This window comes from Hylobates moloch, unplaced genomic scaffold, assembly GCF_009828535.3.
Source record: "Hylobates moloch isolate HMO894 unplaced genomic scaffold, HMol_V3 SCAFFOLD_24, whole genome shotgun sequence".
NCBI classification, from domain to species: domain Eukaryota; kingdom Metazoa; phylum Chordata; class Mammalia; order Primates; family Hylobatidae; genus Hylobates; species Hylobates moloch.
The window spans coordinates 25,021,272-25,041,598 of NW_026652299.1; the positions used below are offsets into that span (position 1 = coordinate 25,021,272).

Sequence of the window (20,327 nt, forward strand, 5' to 3'; positions counted from 1 at the left end):
ATGGCTGTAATCTCAGCACTTTGGGAGGCTGAGGCAGGTGGATCACTGAGGTCAGGAGTTCGAGACCAGCCTGGCCAACATGGCGAAACCCTGTCTCTATTAAAAAAGCAAAAATTAGCCAGGCATGGTGGCGCATACGTGTAATCCCAGCTACTCGGGAGGCTGTGGTGGGAGAATAGCTTGAACCCGGGAGGCGGAGGTTGCAGTGAGTCGAGATTGCGCCACTGCACTCCAGCCTGGGTGACAAGAGAGGAACTCCATCTCAAAAAAAAAAAAAAGAAAAAGAATGTAAAATATGTCATTACCAATTTTTATATTGATTATACATTGAAATGATACTATTTTGGTTACATTGGGTTGAACAGAATAGATTATTGAAACAAATACTGCCTGTTTCATTTTACTGTGTTGATTGTGGCTACTAGAAAATTTTAAGCTAGATGTGTGGCTCAGATCCTTTTTTTTTTTTAAGCAGAAATACTTAAACCAGATTCTATTTCTAATGGACATGCTCAAGCTGAATGGTAAAAGCCCTGGTCCCCGGGCCGCTCAGTTTTCAGGCCTCTACTGAAAAGGCTTCTACCCCTACCCCAGCCCTCTACCCTCTGCCCACCTCCCTGCCACTGCACGCTGGAGATGAAAGGATTCTCTAGAGGAACTGAACAGCCCCAGACAAAGGGCCTATAGATAGCCATGGGGGGACCCCCCGACACTTCCAGCCCAGTGTCCCTTGAGAGACAAACCCACACCCCCGACAGCCATTAGCCGGCTCTGAAGTGATTCATTCTTAAATAGGAACAGACAGCCAAGGTCACCAACATCTTATTACATAAAAGACAAAGACCAAAACAATCAGAGAAAAGGAACTAAGAGGAAACAGACCATACAGGAAGCAGAAGGAACTTGAACAAAACAACAATAAGGAACGCCATCAGAGAGATAAAAGGTCGCATCTACAAGGCACAAACAGGATGCTGTCAACAGGGAGTGCCCGGAGAACAAGAAAGGGGGCTTAGGAACGGAACATATGATAACCACAATTAAACATGCAATAGATGGGTTGGAAGATAAAGACTAGGAATCTCTCAGCAGAATAAACAACAGTGGAATGAAAAGTAGGAAAAAGAAATTCGAACATTAGAAGTTATTCCAGGATGTACAACATTAGACTAAAGGGAGTTTCAGAAAACAGAAGATAAAAAAACAGAAGAAAAAAAACAATTAAATAGATAATGTAAGAACATTTTCAAGAAGCGAAAGACATGAATTTTCAGATGAAAGGGACACCGTATGCCAGGAAAAAGGATGAAAAAAGACCTGCATCACAGCACATCCCTGTGACATTTCAGAACACAGAGAGAAGATCCTGCAGCTTATGTAGAAAGGAGTAAAAAGTTCAGGAAGCAAAATGGCATGGCACTTCCCATAACACTGATGCCAAAACACAAGATCCTCAAAAATCTGGGGAAAATTATTTTTCACTTTTTTTTTTTTTTGAGATGAAGTCTCACTCTGTTGCCCAGGCTGGAGTGCAGTGGTCTCAGCTCTCTGCAACCTCCACCACCCGGGTTCAAGCAATTCTCCTGTCTCAGGCTCTTGAATAGCTGAGATTACAGGCACCCACCACCACACCTGGCTAATTTTTGTACTTTTAGTAGAGACAGGGTTTCACCAGGTTGGCCAGGATGGTCTCAAACTCCTGACCTCAAGTCAGCTGCCCACCTCGGCCTCCCAAGTTGCTGGGATTACAGGTGTGAGCCACCGTGCCTGGCCTTCAACTTGTTTTATGTCCAGCAAAATAATGAATTAGGTGTGAAGGTTGAACGAAGATATCTTCAGACATGCAATAAAAAAAATGTTCCTTTCAGGTGCTCTTGGTTAGACAGATACTGGAGGATGTGCTCCAACACAACTAGAGAGTAAACCAAAGACAGGGAGACGGGAAAGAAAGGAAACAGGATTTGTGGGAAAAGGTGAAAGCTAAGGGAGCTGAGCAAATCTGAAGAACAGCCAGCCCAAGTCAAGCAAGAAGGCAGAAAGCTCTAGAAAAAACACTGGCAAGTATACCAGGTTGAATAGTGTCTCCCTAAAATTCATGTCAACCTAGCACCTCAGACTGCAACCTTACTTGGAAATAGGGTCTTTGCAGATATAATTGGTTAAGATAAAGTCATACTGGAGTATGGTGGGCCACTACTCCAATATGATTGGCATCCTTATAAGAAGGCCATGAGAGACACACAGAGAGAGAAGACACAGAGGAAGAAGTCCACATAAAGACATAAGCAGGAATGGGGCTGATGCAACTACAAACCAAGGAATGCCAAGCATTGCCAGCCACCACCAGAAGGTAGGAAAGAGATATGGGACGGATCCTCCGTCAGGGCCTCCAGAAGATACCAACCCCGCCAACCCTTTGATTTCAGACTTCTGGCCTCCAGAACTGTGAGAGAGTAAATTTCTGTTGTTTTAAACCACCAAGTTTGTGGCAATTTGTTAAGATAGCCTTAGGAACTAATATAGCAGGAAACAAACAAATAGGAACTGATAGATTTCCTATTGCATTTGATGATTTGGAAAATAAATAGCATTGCAAGGTTGTCCAAATAATTTGAGAGAATTGATGCTAGCAATATATATTTAAAAAAAAAAGCAAATGAAAAATGATTCCAGGAAAATAAAAAGTTAAATAAGATTGAAAGTAAAATTATTGTACACCACTTGTCTCGGTGGTAAACACTATTTACATAGATATAATAATGTATACACTGAATCTGATTTAGTCAAAAATTATAAGAAACTGTAATGGAAGAATGGAGGTAGAGGATTAAGAATTTTATATTCTTGGTCGGGCGCAATGGCTCACAACTATAATCCCAGCACTTCGGGAAGTTGATGTAGGAGGATCGTTTGAGCCCAGGAGTTCAATACCAAACTGGAAGACATGGCAAGACCCTGTCTCTACAATAAATGTAAAAAATCAGCCAGATGTGGTGGCATGCACCTGTAGTCCTAGCTACTTTCGAGGCTTAGCCAGGAGGATCGCTTGAGCCCAGGAGCTTGAGGTTGCAGTGGGCTATGATTGAACCACTGCACTCCAGCTTGGGCAAGAGAGTGAGACCCTGCCTCGGAAAAGAAAGAAATAATTTTATATTCTTATCTCGCATCGTGTGGAGTCAATAACTAATGCTTCAAACAGACAAATCAAGAAATAGTAGCGTATTGATTTTAGAAACACGAGAGTAAATCTTAGGAGGAACAAGTTACAAGAGTGAAAGGCATTAACTCTGGAAGCTGAGCTCGGGAATAAGAAGTGAAGGCAGGAGACAGCTTTTGTTTATTATAAACCTTGTAGTCTTTTATTTAATTATTTAAACCAAGTACATGAATGACTTTGATAAAAATAACAATTAAACAAATGCCTTGGGCTGGGTGTGGTGGCTCATGCCTGTAATCCCAGCACTTTGGGAGGCTGAGGTGGGAGGATCACTTGAGGCCAGGAGTTCAAGACCAGCCTGGGCAACATAGTGAGACACTGTCTTTACAAAAAATAAAAATAAGTAAATAAAAATTAGCTAGGTACAGTGGTGCATGCCTGTAGTCACAGCCACTCAGGAGGCTGAGGCAGAAGGATCACTTGAGCCCAGGAGGTTGAGGCTGCAGTGAGCCAAGACTGAACAGTTGCACTCCAGCCTGGGCGACAGGGCAAGACTCCGTCTCAAAAAAGAAAAAAAGTCTTGCCTCAATTCTTGGTGCTTTGGGCAAAGAACATGGGTTTTGTTCATTATCTTCCATCCTTAGTGGCAAGTTGGTGGGAAAGTTTGAAGAATTTGTAATGGTTTAAGTTGGTGGCTCAGTGTGGCCCCTGGACCAGCAGCATGAGCATCACCTGGGAACATGCCAGAAATGCAGTCTCGGGCCACCCCAGACCCCCTGCCTCAGAGTTGCTGGGCGGGGAGTGCAGCAAGCTGGGTTTGGCAGACCCTCACCCATGCTGAGGCAGAACCACCAGCGCCAGCCGCTCACTCTCACTCGCTGAGTGACAGCCTGGCTCACCTATAAAGCCTGCGCTGTCACTCTTTTCTGGGCATAGACTCACACCTCAGCCGCTCTGAAAAAGTCAAAGCTTTGGGTAAGTGTTAAAAACCTTAAACGTGCTCACTCCTTTCCACTCAGGAATCTATATCCTGGGATTCTGTATTACACACAGAAAACGCTTTGCCCATAAAGGTATTCATCACTGTGCTATTTATAATAGTGAGACAACCTAAATGTCCAAACAATAGTTATGTGGTTAAATACATCTATGTTACATCTATCCATCTATATGGTAGTTTAACATGTTTATGAAAGATTTGAAATAATACAGAACATGCTTATGTGTTAATGGGAAGAAGTGAAATTCAAAATTCTTCATAGAGAATGACTACAGCTGTGTGAGGAAAAACTGCAAGTAGAAAAAAGGCTGGAAGGAAATCTCAGAAAAAGTTCAATCTGTGGGACTAGAGTAATTTTTTTTTTCTACTTAAAAAAAATTTTTTTGCAAGGTTTTACAGTAGGCCTGTACCCATTTAAGCAACCTATCTTTGGAGAAGTCAGTATAATTTCAAGCAGGGGCCATTACCCTCAATGAAGAGGGCTTCTCACAGATAGAGGGGCTTTAGGCCTTCCAGGGACCCTTCAGGGTCTCTTTGATGTCTGGCAGGCAAACAGGCCGGGAGAAGAGAACCATTGCTGTTTTATATGCTACTCAATTCTCAGCACCCAGCACAGGGCTGGCGTATAGTAGATGCTCCATAAACATTTGAAGAAGAAAGGAAGGTTCTTATTATTTAATTCAAACATCTTAAAATCCTGTGACAGAGCTATTATCACAATGCAGCTTTGTAATCTCTGAACACAGGAAGTGCTCAAAGAATGTTGAATAAATTACGGTCCTGATATTCTAGTTGGGGAAACTGTCCATGTTCATACGGCAGAATCCCGGCATATCTGGGATTTAAAGCTTAGTGAATTGGGCTCAGTGAGTTGGGCTCAGTGAGTTGGGTGCTTCTTTGGCAGAGCCAGCTGCATAAGGCAAGTCCCTGGTCCACAGGCGCTCTGGGATTGCTGGCCTCTGGAGACATCAGCATAACCCTGCAACCTCCCGCTGGCCCAGGGTCAGGTGCTAACTGGGCTGCCAAGGTTCAGAAATAGGAGGGCTCAGCAAGCTCTGCCAGCTCAGGCAGCTTCCCTGATGGGTAGACAGGGCCCTTGTAAATAAGGATTTAGACAAGCAGAAAAGGCAGCAGAGGGCATTCCTGGCAGGGACACTTCTTAAAGGCACCAGGAAGAAACCAAAAGAAGCTAATGCCTGGTGCACATGACTATCTCTGTAAGCCTTTTAGTCGCTCACAGGAACCTGGCTCTCTGTCTGGAACTCCTTAGGGTAACGTTCATGTTTATCAAATGAACAACTAATGGATGAATGGATAGAGGAATGGATGAATGGGTGGGTGGATGGATGGATGGATGGATGTTAATGTCAGGGTAAAAGTTAAAGGGCTTTGGAAACAGACAAGTCTTGGCTTGAATCCTGAGGTCTGTCCTTGTTTACCATGTGAGCTGAGTATGTTACGTTGTGTCTGTGAGCTGAGGTCTCTGAGAGGCCTCTGGAGATTGCTACGATGATTAAATGATACATGTAAAGTGCTGAATCCAATGCCTGGCACAGAGCAAGTGCCCCTAAAATGGAAGTTGTTTATCGTCTTCATTGATCGAAAAGGAAAAGGGAGAGGGATGGAATGGGGGCCTGCACTTGGCTGTCTCGCTCTCATTCCCCCTCTTTCCTAGACAATGAATCCCGAGTTTCCTTTGGGAAGTCACGTGGTTTGAGTAGCTTAGGCCAGTCAACATATTTCATTCTCTCAGGCCTCTGTGTCTAGTTCAAGGGTGTCTATGAGATTTAAGCAGTCCAACCAGAGTGCACCTCAGAATATTTGCTGAGAATGCTGGACGGAATCTCTTTCTTTCTCTCATTGGAGTTCGGTACAAGGAAGTCTCTAGCCCAGAAGCTGTTGGCCATGCCATTGGGAACACCAGCCTAACTATAAAGCCAATGTTACGAAAGGCAAAGTAGAGACAGAAAGAAACAGTGTTAAGCTGCTGGATTCAGCCTCTCCTGAAGTTGGTGATCCCTGGACTTTTCAGTTATATGAGCCAATTAATTTCATTTATGTTTAAAGGTTTACAGATTTTCTGATGCCAGCAGTCAAAAGGGTCCTAATATAGAAAGGAAGGAAGAAAGAGGACGTAGGAATGGACCATCTAAAGGCAGATGAGGCAACAAGTATTGGGTAGGAACGAATTGTAAAAAGCTCTAGATGCCAGAAACTGGGGCTAAATTTGAGCTAGGATTTCCCACTTGACAGATAAGTAAACTGAGACCAGAGGGTTAAACATCAAGGAACTTGTCTAAGATTACACAAGTTAGCTGGATGTGGTGGCTCACGCCTGTAATCCCAGCACTTTGGGAGGCCAAGGTGGGCTGATCACCTGAGGTCAGGAGTTCAAGACTAGCCTGACCAACATGGCAAAACCCTGTCTCTACTAAAAATACAAAATTAGCTGGGTGTGGTGGCGCATGCCTGTAATCCCAGCTACTTGGGAAGCTGAGGTAGGAGAATCACTTGAACCCAGGAGATGAAGGTTGCAGTGAGCTGAGATCACACCATTGCACTTCAGCCTGGGCAACAAGAGCAAAACTCCAACTCAAAAAAAAAAAAAAAAGATTACACAAATTAGTTAAGTGTGGAGCTGGAACTAAAAGCCAAACCCTCCGACTCTCGATTCAGCACCCCTTCCCACGTACCATGCAGATACCAGACCCAGGGAGAAACATACCCCATCCGAATGCCACAAATCCCTGGAGGTACTTTCTTTCGGAGAAGAAGGAGATGGCAAGGAGTGTGTGAAGGTAGAGGCCTTCCACCAACAGCCAGGAGTAGTTGGCCATGATGCAGTACTGGAATAGCACCATGACCAGCTTGCAGCCCGCCTGGAGAGAGAGAGGCAGCTGAGCCCAGGCCGGGTGGCAGTGGAGTTCCCTCTGGTGAGTGGCCCCAAAGGGTGTTGTAGGGGCAGGAGCCAGGCCACAAGAGCGGGCCACTGGGGTTCAAGGCCATCTTCTGTGGCCTTCCTCCATCAGGCCTGCAGCATTCTCTAGAGAGTGGGAGTCCACAGGCCTAGTGGGTTCAGTCAAGCTGGCCAATGAGCCATCACAGGAGCAGGAACTAGGTTCAAATGCTAGCACTGGCTGCCAGGCTAGATGAGGAGACGGTCCTTCAACTACAAAACTGTGTCGGATACTGCCCAATCACCTCATTTTTTCAGATGAGGAAACCAAGGCCTAGAAAGGGAAGAGATTTCTGAGCAAAGGGTTAAAAAAATCTTTTCTAAGCTCAGTTTCCTTGCAAAAACATAACGAAGGGATGTGCCAACTCTGTTAGGAGGTACCACTGATTATGGTAAAAATGGCCCTGGCTGGTACATTGCACTCTCCACATATCTGATGGGGATGTCATAGAGTTGGACTTCCCTGATGCAGTGACTGAGTCTTTTAACAGGCATGTCCCCTGCAGGGATCCCTGGAAGTTATGCCTGTAGAATTGTGGGGCACCAGCTTCTACACCAGCACAGCTCCTGTACCTCTGCCATGGTAGGGCCTTTGTCCTTTTCTTTGCATTGGGCTGTCCTCTGGGGATGGGACAGCTCCTGGGATAGCCCTAGGGCTGCTGCAAAGACAAGCCCGAGAAGGAGGAGCGCCCGGTGCTGCCTGCAGGACAGTGGTGGTTCCTGCCTTATGGCCTTCCCAGAGGCTCTGACTCCAGGCAAGGCCCATGGTTGACTTGTGAGTCTAATGTTTAGTAAAACCTGAGAAGGTTCCCTGCTGGGGCATTGCTGGCCTGGTCCACTGCTGGTCAGTAATGAAGCGTGGCTAGGATTTAAGGCTCCTGACTCCCAGCAGGTACTCTTGTTTCATCCTAGAGACCTCCTTGAGAGACATGGATCCTACTTGAAGAACCTCTCAGTCTGAGTCAGAAAATACACACACACACACATACAACTATGAACAATACAAACAGGTGAGTGGTAGGAAGTGGCAGGCAGGTTGGCTGAACTAATCTCAATTTCCAATCTCTTTTCTCCCTTGCTCGCCTCTACTATAGAGATTGTGACAGTAAAAAACTCAATCACCCTGCTTCCTTTGCAATTAAGTGTGGTTACCTGACTCAACTCTAGCCAATGAGATGTAGGTAGGAGTTTCTGGGGAAGGTACCCTTTCTCAACAGAAAGGCAAAACTGCCCAAAAGATACAAAAATGTTTAACCTTTTACCTTTCTCCTTCTTGCCTGGAACACAGACAGGAGGCCTGGGGTTGCAGCAGCCATATTGCAACCGTGTGGCGTAAAGCATGACATCAAATGCCTATTCTAAGGATGGCAGTGCAGAAACAGGGAAAAAGACTGTGTCCCTCACGGCATCATGCAGCCATTGCACCACCTCATCTGTGGACTGCTTACATAGGAAACAGCCCCCATTTGTTTAAGACCCCAATATATAGTTTTCTGTTATTTGCAGCAAAAGGAATCCCAACTGACACACAGGGTGATTGCAATGAATTGTGTCATCTGGGCATTTGGAAGGAGAAAGGGGGTTAGATTTAAGAAAACACAACTGTTTTATTGCAAATGCGTTTATACAGACATACTGGCCCATGCTCACCCTTTTCTTTTTATGACCAACCCCCACCCTCTCCAGACTGGGTCATCTTTCTTCAGCTGGGAACTGGCAGAAGTAGGGAAAAGAGGAGTCTCCCTATATATCTAATTCCTAGAGTGGCTAGTTCACTCCTGGACACTGGGAATTTACGGCAACCCCCACGAGCTTCTCTCCTACGTGACCCAGATTGTGCACATGTGGCTGTGGAATCTCCCTGAACCTCCTGGCCCAGTGTCAGCACTGGCCACTTTATCCTTGGTATTAAATGCAGCCTCAGCAGGGGCTTGGGGGAAGGACAACTAGGCTACTCCCCTCTCCAAAGCTAGGCTGGGGAAGGCAGGCGGGCCTGGCGACATCCTTGGGCACCCAGACGTATTACCCTGTGGGCATCACAGTAGATGACATCATCTGAGGAGAAGAGCACGGCGTCCTTGATGAAGTTGGACAGGGCGCGAAGGATGAAGGACACGAACAGGTGCATGTGGATGTAGTTGCGGGTGCAGTGGAGCCTCCTGCAGGGAGAGAATGTAGGGCCATAGAGGCCAGAGCCCGAGGGGCTGGGACTCAGCCAGGCCCACCTGCCCCCAGTGCACTGGGGAAACTGAGGCCCTAGACTTCAGCTCTTTCCAGGTAACACATTCTGTGAGCATAATATGAATGAGGACCTGGGTCCCCAGGTGGCCAGTCTAATTTGCTACATGCTGCCGTGAAAAAAAAAAAAAAAAAGGCCAGCCACAGTGTGGCTCACACCTGTAATCCCAGTACTTAGGGAGGCCAAGGCAGGAAGATCACTCGAGGACATGAGTTCAACATAGTGAGACTTCTGTGTCTACCAAAAAAATTTTTTTGTTTTTAATTAGCTGGGCATGGTGGTGCCTGCCTGTATTTCTTGTACAAGAGGCTGAAGTGGGAAGATTGCTTGAGCCCAGGAGTTCTATCATTGCCACTGCACTCCAGCCCCGGCAGCAGAGCAAGACCTTGTCTCTAAATGAATAAATAAAAAGCAGGGGCTGTAGGGGCAACATTGTATTCTGCCCTGACCTACCACCATCTCCAGCTCCCAGAATTGTTTTGGGGGAGGGGTGAGGACGGCAACCAGAACGGGAGAGGGCTGGGGGCACAGAAAGAACACAGGCTAGGGGGAGAAAGCAGACCCTGGCTCTGCCACTTAGCAGCTATATGACCTTGAGCAAGACTTTTCACTTCCCGGAGCCTCAGTGTCCTCCTTTGCTGCAGGGGACAGAAGTCAGTTACTTGTTTTGCTGCTTCTGGTACGGGAAACAGGCTTTCTTCTGGGAAACCCATTCCAGCTCTGGATTGGGAGGGCTCCACCCTTCTCACTCTCATGACTGACTTGATCAATCAGAGTGCTCCGTCGCTGTCCATAGTGATTGGCTCAGAGTTGAGCATGTGACCTAAGCCTGGCCTATGAGAACTCTGAGGACTTTTACTGGAACCAGAGCGGGAGAGGCTCTTGTTGGCCCTGGTGTTGCTGAGCTAGCAGGATGAATGCCAGCAACTGCTGGTGGTTGTCTCTGCCACTTCTGCAGAAAGCCTCCCAGAGGATGAGGCCAACCCAGAGCAGAGGAATGGAGGGAGACAGCCCTAGCCGCTGATGCCGCTGAACACCTAGATCCAGCCATGCCTACAGCAGACGCCCCTGAACTTGCCACTTACATGGGTCAGGTCGTCTTTGTTTTTCTTATGCTGTTTCGAGGTGGATTTCTGTCTCTTGCAACAGAATCTCGCTAGTACTACTGTAAAATGGGGTTCCTGTTACCTGTCTCATAGCGTTGTGTGAAAATTAGAATAATACATATAAAGCGACCGGCCGCAAGTTCTCAGTAGTGCTTAGTAAATGTTGAACAAATAAAGGGATGAATGAGGTCACAGGAACCTCGATGTTTTGCCATAGGTCAGCTTTAGATCAAGAGATGACAAGGTAGTTCACTCAGACCTTCCTCTTTCTGTCCTGGGTGGTTGAGAAGAGACCCAAAGTCTGTGCCTGAGGAGGGCTGGGGTATGGAGAGCTGGCAGTGTGTTCTCACCGGAAAGCACAGAGGATGCCAAGGGCGACCAGGAGCATGACCAGGGAGGAGCTGTAGCCCACGGTGTACATGACTTTCAGCTTCAGCAGGTAGGAGTGCTGCGCAGAGAGAGGCACGTGTCAGCCCCGCCGGCCCTCCTGGCTAGCTCTGCCCTTCTGTGCCTCACTGCATCCGCTTCAGGCAGCTTGAACCCCACCAACGCTGCTATTCTGTCCATACCCCAAGGACGCCAATTCAGAGACGCATAACACCGTAACATCTTGGCATTGGAAAAGCCCTTAGGGATCATCTGATGCCAATTCAAACTTCCATCTTATGTATAGGGCCCCTTACCAACTCTCTGAATTCAAGCCTTTGCTTGAATACCTCTAGAGACAAAGTGCTCACTGCCCTTTGAGAAAGTTATTTGATGTAAAACAGCACAAAATATTAGATTTTGTTTATGTGAAGCTAAAATCAATTACTTGCACCACCTATTGGTCCATTTTCTGTCTTCTGGATCCACTTAAAATGGATTTGTCTTTTATATAAGGCCGGTTTTATATAGAAAAGTTACAAAGGTCATACAGGGAGGCCTGCCATTTTTTAATATAGCTATTCTGCCCATCTGTTTCTCGTTCATTTTCTCTATGTCAAATATTCCCTGTGTCAGGTCAGGTGCGTTGGCTCATGCCTGTAATCCCAGCACTTTGGGAGTCTAAGGAGGAAGGATTGCTGGAGCTCAGGAGTTCAAGACCAGCCTGGGCAACATTGCGAAACACTGTCTCTACAAAAAATTTTAAACTTAGCCAGGCACAATGGTGCACACATGTGGTCACAGCCACTCAGAGGCTGAGGTAGGAGGATCACTCCAGCCTGTGAGGTCAAGGCTGCAGTGAGCTGTGATCCAGCCACTGCACTCCAGCCTGGGTGACAGAGTAAGACCCTGTCTCAAATACATACATACATACATACATACATACATACATACATACATATTCCCTGTGTCTTTAACCTCTTTCCACAGTCCTTCAACCTTTAGTTAAATTAATATGCTCCAGTTTGTTAATGTCCTTCTTAAATAAGACCCCCAGAACCACATAGCTGAAAAGCTCCAGATGTATTCTCTGACCCGGAAGAGGTAGAAGGGGTCCATCACCTCCCATCTCCCCTGATCTATACATTGCGCACCTATGCAGCCAAGCAGGCATTCACTTATTCAGCAGCCACTTCACACTATTGGCTCATCTTTGAGTCAAAAAGATCTAAGTGGAATATTGGTCAGAAAATTAAAAGATCTGGCCAGGCACGGTGGCTCACACCTGTAATCCTAGCACTTTAGGAGGCCAAAGTGGGTAGATCACTTGAGGTTAGAGTTTGAGACCAGCCTGGACAATGTGGAGAAACCCTGTCTCTGCCAAAAATACAAAAATTAGCCAGGCATGGTGACGTGCACCTGTAATCCCAGCTACTTGGGAGGCTGAGGCAGGAGGCTTGCTTGAACCTGGGAGGCAGGGGTTACAGTGAGCTGAGATTGCACCACTGCACTCCAGCCTGGGCTGGAGACCCTGTCTCAAAAAAAGAAAAAAAATTAAAAGCTCTGCATTTAGGTTCAAAAAATAAAGTATCAAAAAGAATCAGGGGAATAAAAATTAAAAGAATAATGTTTACCAACCAAACTAAGAAATATTTAAAAGTAATAATTTTCTCTGCAGGTGAGGGTATAGTGGGACTCAAAACTGGTTCAATCTTTCTGGAAGGTAATATAGAAGTATGTATCAAGAACCTTTGAAATATGACCTTTTGACCTCCCTTCTACCTTCAGGAATTGATTCTAAGAAATAATCAGAAATTTAAAAGCATATTTATACATGAAGATGTTTATCACAGGAGTATTAGTGATAAAAAACCCAAATGTCCAACAATAGAATAGTTACATCGATTATTTTAAATACAAATTACTTTCATGCTATACCACTAATAAAATGTTGTTTACCAAGAATTTAAAATGAGTCAGGACATGCTGATATATTATTACATGAAAAGGCAGAATTCAAACTTTACATGTGCAATGTGATTCCAGCTATATGTAAAAACATATTAGGGAATTATATGAAAATTGATTCTGCTGAGAATTTTTAAAATAAATAAATTTTTAAAAGAATTATATGAAATTACTTTTTTTGTAGATCCAAAATGATTGAATATCAACACTAAAAATAAAGAAAATTAAAAAATTGAATATCAGTCATTCCATGTGGTTCAATCTCATACATACAGAGAGACAAGATTGTAAAGAGATATGGTTGATGTTAACAGTGGTTAACTTTGTATTATAGGCTTGCAAATAGAGTTGTTATTTTCTTTTATAATTTTTCTATACTTCTAATTTTTCCACAGTGGAAAGGGCTATTTATAACCAAAAGAAAAGGGTAATTTTTTTTTAATAAGGCACAAGAATAGAATAGGGAAACCCGGCTGACAGATCTTCATGGGAAGATAACCTTGAGGTTAGAAAGACCCAAGCTCCATGGTGTCACACAGTGTACTGTAGAGAAAGAACACAGCCTTCAGAGCCAGGAGACAAGGGTTCCAAACCCGGACTGTGACTCACCAACTGTGTGACCTTGAGCAAATTATTTAACTTCTTTGGGCCTCAGATTCCTCATCTGCAAAATGGGGATAATAATATCTACCTTGCAGACTTGTTGGAAGAACAAATACGGTGTCAGATAGAGTACCTAGATAATGCCTTGGCATGTAGGAAACACCCAGTGTATGGTAATTTTAATTTTTCCCCACCCCGCCATCCTCCTTCAAAATGAGTCAGCGGTTTGAGATGGTATGAAGTCTGAGGCACGAAATGGCTCAAAAATTAGCTCTATTCTCAGTTACACTGATGGAGTGCTATGGGCAGCTGGCCACGTGGGAATGTTTGGAGAGGCTGGGCATGTTATTTTAAGAGTCACATTAATAAACTGAAGCATTTCTGGAGGAGGGTGATTGTGTCATCTGAAGAGTACCTGAAAAAACTGGGTCCATGACACCTGGAGGGGAAAAACACACACTTAGAGGAGAAAAGTGTTAGACTGAATGACATGTAGAAGAAGGGCCAGACCTCATGTGTGAGCTCCAGTTGGGGGAAGTTTCCAGAAAGGAGGTAGATTTTGACTCAGGGTGACTGAACATTTTCTGACAGCGGGAGGTGGCCTTCGATGGGAAGGCTACCATGTGAAATTGAGTTCCCCACTGATGTAACTGCTCTCCTGAGAGCCAGGAGTCACCTCTCAGAGATGAGAGGAAGACCCTTGAAGGGCAGTGGGTTGCCTTGAATTAATGGTTCCTAGGCTTTGGGACATCAAAGACCCGTGAAATGTCAAAAAATTGAGGACCAATATGTTAACCTATAATCTCGCCATGTACAGATGAGCCACATTGCGGAGGGTGTCAGCCTCACTCCTGGGGATGCCTGGACCAGCCTGCAAGAGGCTGAAGAGGCACAGGGTGACAAGGGTGGTGTCAGGCAAAAGATTCTGCACTGTCCTGTGGCTGTGGCCATTGCCTGCCAGGTGACCAGCCCGCTTCTCATGTAGACTCGTTCCTGCCTTGTAAGGCAGGAACCATAAGGCCTCACCCACCCAGAAACAGCCTTGCTCCCTGGAGGTTTCATGTGACCTTCGGTCCTTAGCTCTTTTGTTTGTTTGTTTTTGAGACAGGGTCTCACTCTGTCACCCAGGCTGGAGTACAGTAGCATGATCATGGCTCACTGCAGCCTCAACTTCCCAGGCTCAAGTAATCTTCCTGCCTTAGCCTCCAAGTAGCTAAGACTACAGGCAAGTGCCATCACACTCAGCTACTTTAAAAAAATTTTTTTTGTAGAGATAGGGTCTCCCTATGTGGCCCAGACTGGTCTTGAGCTCAGGAGTTCAAGTGATTCTCCCAGCCTAGCCTCCCAAAGTGCTGAGACTACAGGCATGACCCACCACACCCAGCCAGTCCTCAGCTCTTAACATCTAAAAGTGTGCACCACTCCCGGAGGACGTGGGGCCCAGAAGCCTCACTGCTGTGTGTCCTGAATTCAGTTGCCTCTCTTCCTGCTGTATGTTTTGACTGTGCCACCTGCTTTCTGAAGCCTCTAGATCAGCTGTCACAGACATTTTTTGTGAAGGGACAGAGAGTAAATATTTTAGGCTTTGGGTGCCCTGTGGTCTCTTTTGCAAATACTCAACTCTGCCCTTGTCACGTAAACGTAGCCTTACTGTGGTAGGAATGGGCTTGGCTGTGTTCCAATAAAACTTTATTTACAAAAGCCGGCAGTGGGGCTGCATTGGGCCCAAGAGCTACAGTTTGTAAATCTCATTTTATTTACCCACACGGCATCTATGTGTGATCTTACTCCCACTCTGAGTCCACTACTGGTGTCAGTAATATTGTGTGTCAGTAATATAGTGGTGTATGCCAAGTAAGGATGTCACAAAAAGAAAAGAAGAAGAGGCCGGGCGCGGTGGCTCACGCTTGTAATCCCAGCACTTTGGGAGGCCGAGGCGGGCGGATCACGAGGTCAGGAGATCGAGACCACGGTGAAACCCCGTCTCTACTAAAAATACAAAAAATTAGCCGGGCGTGGTGGCGGGCGCCTGTAGTCCCAGCCACTCGGAGAGGCTGAGGCAGGAGAATGGCGTGAACCCGGGAGGCGGAGCTTGCAGTGAGCCGAGATTGAGCCACTGCACTCCAGCCTGGGCGACACAGCGAGACTCCGTCTCAAAAAAAAAAAGAAAAGAAGAAGAAAAGAAAAGCAACTAATACATACCTTCACCCTCAGTTGATAAAAAGGAAAGACATTTTAATAATAAGAAATAGGATGATTCAAATCTCAGAATAAAGAACAAAACTCGTGCCAATTTGTGGACTGGCATTTAGGGACCGATGAATCATGTGCTCAGGAAACCCTTCCAATCTTAGAGTTGTTGTTTTGTTTCATTTTTTAATGCAAGCTGAAGCCAAGCTAGGTCTCCTTTCCACCATTTTTGGACAATCATTTTTCTGAGTTAAGTCCAAAGCGTTACATTTTCCTTTATGAAATTTCAGCTCCTTGGTTTGGGATTTTACAGTTTTAATCCTGGCATGAACATTGTGGTTAAGGCCCTGGGTTCCATTATTCCTGCTGATTAGTGTAAACTAACAGTTCTCATTGTGTGGATTTTTTGTCTTATTTTTGGGGCAGAGTCTCGCTCTGTTGCCCAGGCTGGAGCGCAGTGGCGAGATCTCAGCTCGCTGCAACCTCCGCCTCCCAAGTTCAAGCGATTCTGTGCCTTAGCCTCTTAAGTAGCTGGGATTACAGGCACATGTCACTATGCCTGGCTAATTTTTGTATTTTTAGTAGAGACAGGGTTTTGCCATGTTGGCCAAGCTTGTCTCGAACCCCTGGCTTCAAGTGATCCACCCGTCTCGACTTCCCAAAGTGGTGGGATTACAGGCGTAAGCCACCGTGCCTGGCCTGTGACTGCGATTTCTGATGGCAGTCATCTTACAATGCCAATCTGAGGAAGAAGCCACCAGGACAGCAGGGAGAGAGATGCAAGTGACACAGACCCTGTTGATTCTGTGGTGCTGCCTCATCAAAGAATCCCAAAGCCCATTCTCTGCATTTCCAGTTATGCAAGCCACGTGTGCTTATTAAACCAGTTAGAAATGTGTGTTGTTTGCAGTACAAAGGCTTCTTATGAACCTTCATCCCGCCATGCATCATGATATTATTCCTTTTTAGTTTTATGGATTTTACAAATTTGATACAAATAAGCCCCCTCTCTTCATAGAAGTCGATGATAGAACTGTTCCTCTGCAGAAGGCAGAGCCCACTCACCATCCCTCCAAGACCACAAGTGACCACTCCTTGTCGAATCTCCTTATTAAATCACCCCACTCTGACCAGATCTGAAGACCTCATGTATGTTCCCAATGGGATGACAAGCCCTGGGAAGGAAAGAACTGCTTCCTCTCCTTTGGAGCTTGCCTTCCTCCCGTAGAGCAAGGCTGATGCGCTATAGAGAGAGGGGTCTTCCCAAAATGCAGAAGACAGTGTGCTCTGCCACACAACTTCCTCCCTTCTCCCTGAATTCTGCCACTCTCCACCCGTGCTTTCTCCCATGAACTCACCCTACCCTCCAAGGGACAAGCAAAGCTTGCCCATATTCCTTCTAGGGAGTTTAGCTAATGGGACCTGCTGACAGTGTACTCCCTGGGGGGACACACATCTTATGGGGAGGCATCAGAAGACAGAGGACGGAGCACTGGCACTTTTGGAGCTAGACTTGGTTAAAATCCTACCTCCACTACTTTATAAGCATGTTCCTTAATCCCTGAGCCTCAGTTTCCTCTTCTGCAAAGTGAGGAAAACAATGAATGTACAGGGTTATTTTGAGGATTTAATACCAGCCACCAGCCAGGAAGACACTCAGTAGATGTTTAAGTGCACAACAAATATTTATTGGGCACTTCATAGGTGCCAAGCATTGTGCTGGGCACTGGGACCTGGAAATGAACAAGACTCTGATTTGTCACCATGATTTTGCCCAGACCCAGCCCTGGCCCATAGCAGGTGCTCAGTGAGTGTTTGTGGAGTGAATGAATGCCTTTGAGGAGCATGTATTTTAGTGAGAGAGATGGAGGCATGTGGCACATGCTGATCATTTTAATGTAATATGGTAGGTAATAGTTGGAGGCCAACACCAAGCTCTAAAGGAGCCCTTCCCGTGGGGAGGGGAAGAAAGGGCTGGCATTGATGGGCCCGAATGGAGTCTCGAAGGATGTATAAGAATCAGTCGGGAAAAGAGTGGAGGAAAGTGCTCTCCAGGCAAGGGGCCCTAACGGGGACAAAGGCCCAGGTGGGAGGCAGGATGGCACGGTGTGCATGAGATTTGAGAGACAGGGCCATCCTGGGAAAGGACAGTGATGCAGAGTGAGCTGAGCCCAGACAGGGCCCTGATGGCCACCCTCAGAGGAAGCCTCTGGAGGTCCCCAGAAAAGGTCCGCCGATTACTGAAGGGAGCATCCTCTCAGCTAGGGTAGCTCTGCGGCCGGACTCCCTCCTTGCTTATCAGAGCCGGGAGACTCCTTTGAATGCTGTAAACATTTTTTTTAAGAGACAGGCTCACTCTGTCCTCCATTGCCCAGGTTAGAGCGCAGTGACACAATCACTGCTCACTGCATCCTCGAACTCTCCAGCTCAGGCGATCCTCCTGCCTCAGCCTCCTGAGTAGCTGGGACTATAGGCATGCGCCGCCACGCTCAGCTAAGTTTTAAACATTTTTTTGTAGATACAAGGTCTCACTATGTTGCCCTGGCCTCAGGCAACCGTCCTACCTCATCCGCCCAAAGTGCTGGGATTATAGGTGTAAGCCGCCACACCTGGCCAAAAGCAAACATTTACTGAGCACTTACTGTGACCAGGCACCCATCTCAGCATTGCACATCTATTAACTCACTTAGTTCTCTTGACAAGCCTATGTTGTCAGCATTATTAACACCATTTCCCAGATGAAGAAACTGAGGCACATAGTGATTAAATCTTCCCCAGCCCCACTAAGGTCAAGGTCGGAATTCAGACGCACCAGCCTGGCTCTGAGCATTTAGCCACCATGTTAGCATCTCTTTCAGTTGAATGAATCCAGTACCCCCAGTCTCGCGGTGGTATGTGACAGTTCCTGCCTGTGCCTGGGGCCCTCCTAACCATCATCTCTGGGTCGATAGACCAGGGCAGTGAGGCAGACCCACTGACACCTGTGTGAGTAGGAAGCGAGGGGACGGGGCAGCCCTTACATCCTGACCACTGTCCCAGGCCTGTGCCACCCTGTCCTCTCCCAGGACCTCCTCACCCCACAGGTTCCTGTCCCCAGGTTCGTGGGGTGGAGGTTGACAGGCTTACCCGCTTCTCGTTGGAAGAGTCGTTCACGTTAACACCACAGGCCATATTAGGCCTGGGGAAGGTTTCTGACCAGCCATCCTGTGTGCAGTTTCGGAACAAGGAACCTGTGGGTGCCAAGAGTCCTGTAAGTGAACCATGGGCCCAGGCGCTGTGATTTTCATAGTAACATCTATTGTAACATGTAGCCGCTACAATCACTTTATAGTGTGGAAACTGAGGCACACAGCAGTTCCAGAACTTCTCCAAGACCACACCCTAGTGAATAGGGGGAAAGCAATTTGAACCCTGGGGCTCGGGCTCCAGAGCCCACGCTCTTAAGCACACACCACATGCCAATCCCCCTTCTCACCCCAGCTGGGTGCTGCTCCTGATCCCAGGTCCTGCCACCGTTTAACAGGCAGGTCCCCCGGAGAATCTGTGGTGGCTGCCCAGCACCTGGCCACTCCCATCATGATTTTTTCTCACGCTCCCATTTTTACTCATCCTGCTCCATGGAAGTTCTGTTTTAAATAGAACTTCATGCCCTGCTCATGCAGCCATTTGAAAACCACCAGAGTGCCACTGAGATGAACCCCTCCAGGCAGCGCCCCTCACGGAAGGGTGGAGGGTCCTTCAGCCACGACCTGTAGGCCACCCCTCTGCATTTCTCCGCATAATAGATCCTGAGACCACCACGGTCCTCCGGCTCAGCTGCTCACTGCCCCCCCACCCCTGGCACGAGGCCGCATGCCGGGCCCTCTCACCACGTGGGCAGTGGCTTCCCCGCCTCCCCAGTGCCTGGCCCAGAGCCTCTGCTTATCAAACGCAGGCTAGCTGGCTGGACAGAAAGGCAAATTGAGTGGGGATAAAGAGCCTGCCCTGAACTCTTCTCATAGGGAAGAGGAGAGCGCTTCCCCACTGGAGCTTTTACAGCAGGAGCCCAGCCTGCGGAAGGGAGCCACTAGCCAGGAAGGAAGTCTTGGAAGGCCACTGTGAGGAGTTTCCCTCCTCGGGCTGAATGGCCTCGCTGTATTCTGTACTCTGAGCTGCCAAGGAGGGCTGGGATCTGGCTCCCCAGCTCAGGCCGGTGTAAGTGTTGCAGTGTGCAGGGTGCTGATGGCCGAGTCCTGTGGGTGGGAGCCCTGCCACCCCTTTGCTGTCACTGGAGCCTTAACAGCCCCAGCTGAGCATGGCGTGCTCCTTTACACATGCCCCAGGGGCTGGGCCCCTGGCTAACAGGGTTTAGGGTCTAATCCTCACAGTGCCCCCACTGAAGGAGGTGCTGCTGCCCTTTTTACAGGCCAGAACATCGAGGCCCAGAATTGGGCTATGGTGCCCAAACACAGTGTATGCCATCACTCTTCTACCCGCCCACCAGGCCCTCTTCCTGAAGTCTCAGGGGCAGCGTCTAGTACCAGGAGACCGTGTCCTCTGAGATCTGGGCATGCCTGCCCTGTGGAGGCTCAGGAGGCCTGGAGTGCAGGTTTAGAAGCAGCCAGATCTGAGTTTGAAACCCAGTGCAGCCTCTTGGTCGCTGTGTGACCTTCGGCGCATCATTTCTCTGTGCCACAAAATAATCACCCACACTGCAAGAGTGAGCAGGGAACATGAGAGCACACGGAAAATGCCTAGGCTGG

At 47.1% G+C, this 20,327-nt stretch overlaps 1 protein-coding gene across 1 annotated transcript in view; it reads right to left on the reverse strand.

The window, feature by feature from the left end:
* SCTR (secretin receptor) overlaps nt 1–20,327 on the reverse strand; it is a 75,724-nt gene that overhangs the window by 13,769 nt on the left and 41,628 nt on the right. Inside the window, exons 4-7 of the mRNA XM_032145637.2 lie at nt 18,712–18,815; nt 10,809–10,906; nt 9,140–9,272; nt 6,883–7,036 (exon numbers count right to left, since the gene is read on the reverse strand). Coding sequence (XP_032001528.1) covers nt 6,883–7,036; nt 9,140–9,272; nt 10,809–10,906; nt 18,712–18,815 — 489 coding nt within the window. The remainder of the gene's footprint in view (nt 1–6,882; nt 7,037–9,139; nt 9,273–10,808; nt 10,907–18,711; nt 18,816–20,327) is intronic.